This window comes from Euleptes europaea, chromosome 3 (genome assembly GCF_029931775.1).
Source record: "Euleptes europaea isolate rEulEur1 chromosome 3, rEulEur1.hap1, whole genome shotgun sequence".
NCBI lineage: Eukaryota > Metazoa > Chordata > Lepidosauria > Squamata > Sphaerodactylidae > Euleptes > Euleptes europaea.
Window position 1 is genome coordinate 87,759,708 of NC_079314.1, and position 3,029 is coordinate 87,762,736.

At 41.4% G+C, this 3,029-nt stretch overlaps 1 protein-coding gene across 1 annotated transcript; it reads left to right on the forward strand.

Annotated features, from left to right (window-relative positions):
- The first annotated feature begins 308 nt into the window (after positions 1-308).
- On the forward strand, positions 309-1,671 carry FMC1 (formation of mitochondrial complex V assembly factor 1 homolog). The gene is made up of 2 exons (XM_056846181.1): positions 309-465; positions 1,414-1,671. Exons 1-2 carry the CDS (start codon positions 328-330, stop codon positions 1,615-1,617), a joined length of 342 nt encoding a protein of 113 aa, XP_056702159.1. The 5' UTR covers positions 309-327; the 3' UTR covers positions 1,618-1,671.
- Positions 1,672-3,029: the final 1,358 nt, after the last annotated feature.

Genomic DNA, 3,029 nt, shown 5'->3' on the forward strand with positions numbered 1-3,029 from the left:
TAATAAGATACACTTCCAGTCAACAATAACACTCAGGGCGAGGGCTACAAAAAATGAAAACAAGTCTACCGGCCAAACAGGCAAGAAAGACACCTCCAGCTACAAAACAAAGAAAGGGAAACTTCAGCACCCCAAAGGAAAATGGCGCCTATTTCACTACTTGACCGGAAATCAGTGGCTCGGAAATTGACATGCCCCGGGACTTCCGGTGTTGGATTGCTCGGGCCTCTTCCGCCACTCTTGCGGGACTGAGGCGGGGCTTCCTCTCCACAGGCCAATGGGGCGCCCGCATTGGATGAGAACGTGAGAAACGCTCGCAGGGGGAAGATGGCGGCGCTGGGGCCGCCGCTGCGCACTTTCCGTTGCCTCTTGCGTGAGCTTCGTTCTGCGAAAGGGGAGGCTGGCGGTTCGTACCAAGGCACGGCGGCTTGTCAGTACTTGAAGGAGGCCTTCCGCGCTCATCGGGTATATTGACGAGGGGGGGGGGGAGGTGCAGATACCTCGGGACTGGCTCCTGCAACACCTCCCTTTTTAAAAAAAGGTCCATTGCCTTGGCAGCTCCGCCTCTGCAGCCCTGGCCCCACGCTTGGCAAGCCGCGTTTTGTAGGACTAGCCGTACGAGAATGCTCTTACGTCTAAACGCTTAGGTCGAAGGACATTTTTGCTCTCGTTGGACAAGTGTCTTGTTATGGCTACGCGACGGCCAGAATGTGACACCTACACAAAATTGAAATCGAGATGCTATTGTCATTCATTCGTAGAAAGCGCCGCTCATGGGGCTGAGCCGTTAATGGCTATAGCAATGTTCCTTTCCCCTGGGTTTTTGCGCATGAAACTGGCGACTTGGGCAGCTAACTCCATGATGCCGAGACTGCTTTCATTGCTTTGTCAGTTAAGAAAATCTTGATATACTGCATCATGGGGATTAAAAAAAAAGAAGTGATCTCACTGGTATCCCCACAGCTAAATTTCCCTAAAGCAGCCTGCTTCTTAAGCCTAAATAGGGAAAGAGTAACTCTTCATTCAGATAATGCATTATATAGTATGATCACAAGTATTGTTACTCTGAGGTAAATCCTACCAATTTCAATGGGTCTTAGGGCCTAAATGTTGTTTATGTTGCTTTTAATAGTATTACCTTTCTGAACCTTCAAGACAGGGTGGCTTAGAAAGATGAAGTACATTTTCCCCTCTTCCAGGTTTAAATTTCCTATTTCCCATGTCTGTTCTAGCTCCTTCCCTCCAGTGTAAAAAGTTCTTGCTAAGTTTTGGCATTGTGTTGCAATACAGTATGTGTCCTTGCTTGCGGAGCAGTGTGTAAAAAGTTATTTAGCTTTTTGAGTGGAATTCTTGAATACAATTTCTGTGCTTGTTCCAAGTTTCTTGTGTTTATTTACCTTTCTCTCTTTTCAGGTAACCAGTGAAAAGTTATGCAGGGCCCAACATGATCTACATTTCCAGGCTGCCACCTATCTCTGTCTTCTGCGCAGCGTCCGTAAGCACCTAGCACTGCATCAGGAATATCATGGCAGTGGAGAGCGCTCACCAGAGGAAGTGGCTGGGCTTGTGGGCCTTAAGCTACCCCACCAGCCTGGAGGGAAAGGGTGGGAATCATAAATATGAAATAACTTGCTAATCTTAAAAGAACTTTGTTTAAATAAAAATGATTTTATTTAATATACTAAATGCTGTTATTTAATGATACCAGTCATTGGAGTTTCTGTTATGGTTCATGTATAGGGAGAGCAATTGCTTGCAAGTTCTTGTTGTGTTACTCATTCAGTGCTCATGTTCATCCTGTACTGACAAAACAAACTAGAAGTACATGTAAATGACTGTTCAGTTGCCTTTCCAACCAGGATCATCTTAAATAGCCTGGGGATCAAATACTCTATTTTGGAAATTCATGTTGTTATGGGTCACAAATGTTAAACTTTTCTAAAAGGAAAGACATCTAAAAGAAAGCTTATCCCAATTTTAATTGTATTGAGATATATTCAATCTTGCTCCTGCTTCAAGGGTGGCATATATGGAATCCCCATCCTTATTTTGCTGTCTCAGTACTTTCCTGAGAGACAGTCTAGCCTGACAATTATTTCCCCCAGGTCACCCAGTGAGTTCTGTGGTTGAATGGGGATTTAACACCGCTTGCACACACAAAGGGGGGAAGAGCACAAAGAAACAGGACAATGTATGATTATATATATATATATATATATATATATTATTTATTTATTTATTTATTTATTTATTTATATACACACATTTTCCTGTTTGTGCTCTCAATCTATCTTTTTGATATATATACAAATTACACTATGCACACAAAGCATGACACCAGTAATTTAATATATAAACAAATAAAAAACGAAACAATTGTGCACATACAATAAAATAACACACACTGTCAAATACAATAAAACAATGCCCAATGTGTTTTGGCGCAAAGCTTTCATCAATGGCTTATAACCATAATTACCCCAATCTTACGTAACTCACACCATAAAGGACGTAACAAACCAGCAAGATAGTCAATTAAATTCTTGGAGTGAATTGAATACTCCTCGTATAAAATCAGTTTTCACGTATTTCCACATCTGAGAATCTCTGGACCAAATAACAACATCAATGTATGAGTGTCTTGCCATGCTTTATCAGTGTAGTCTGAGACAGCAATGGTCCCAAGTTCACCCAGTGAGTTCTGTGGTTGAATGGGGATTTAAATCTGCATCTCTGTAGTTCAACTAAGATCGTCTATGTACATATACGAAAATTATATAACCCAAGAAGAAAACCACTGGTTTGTCCTCAAGGTGGGAGTGGAGTAGCGCAGGAAAATCAGCAGCATAATGAATGCATCCAGCAATTGGCCTTGATTTCTTATTAAAAAATCCATACAGTACATGATTTTCAAGTTAAACATTGCAAAATAATCTCCATAAACAAATTTAAATCAAGAGAAACATTAAGCAAAGCTACATTTTCACTGGAATAATGTTAGATACCACAGTTATATATTGCAACATAAA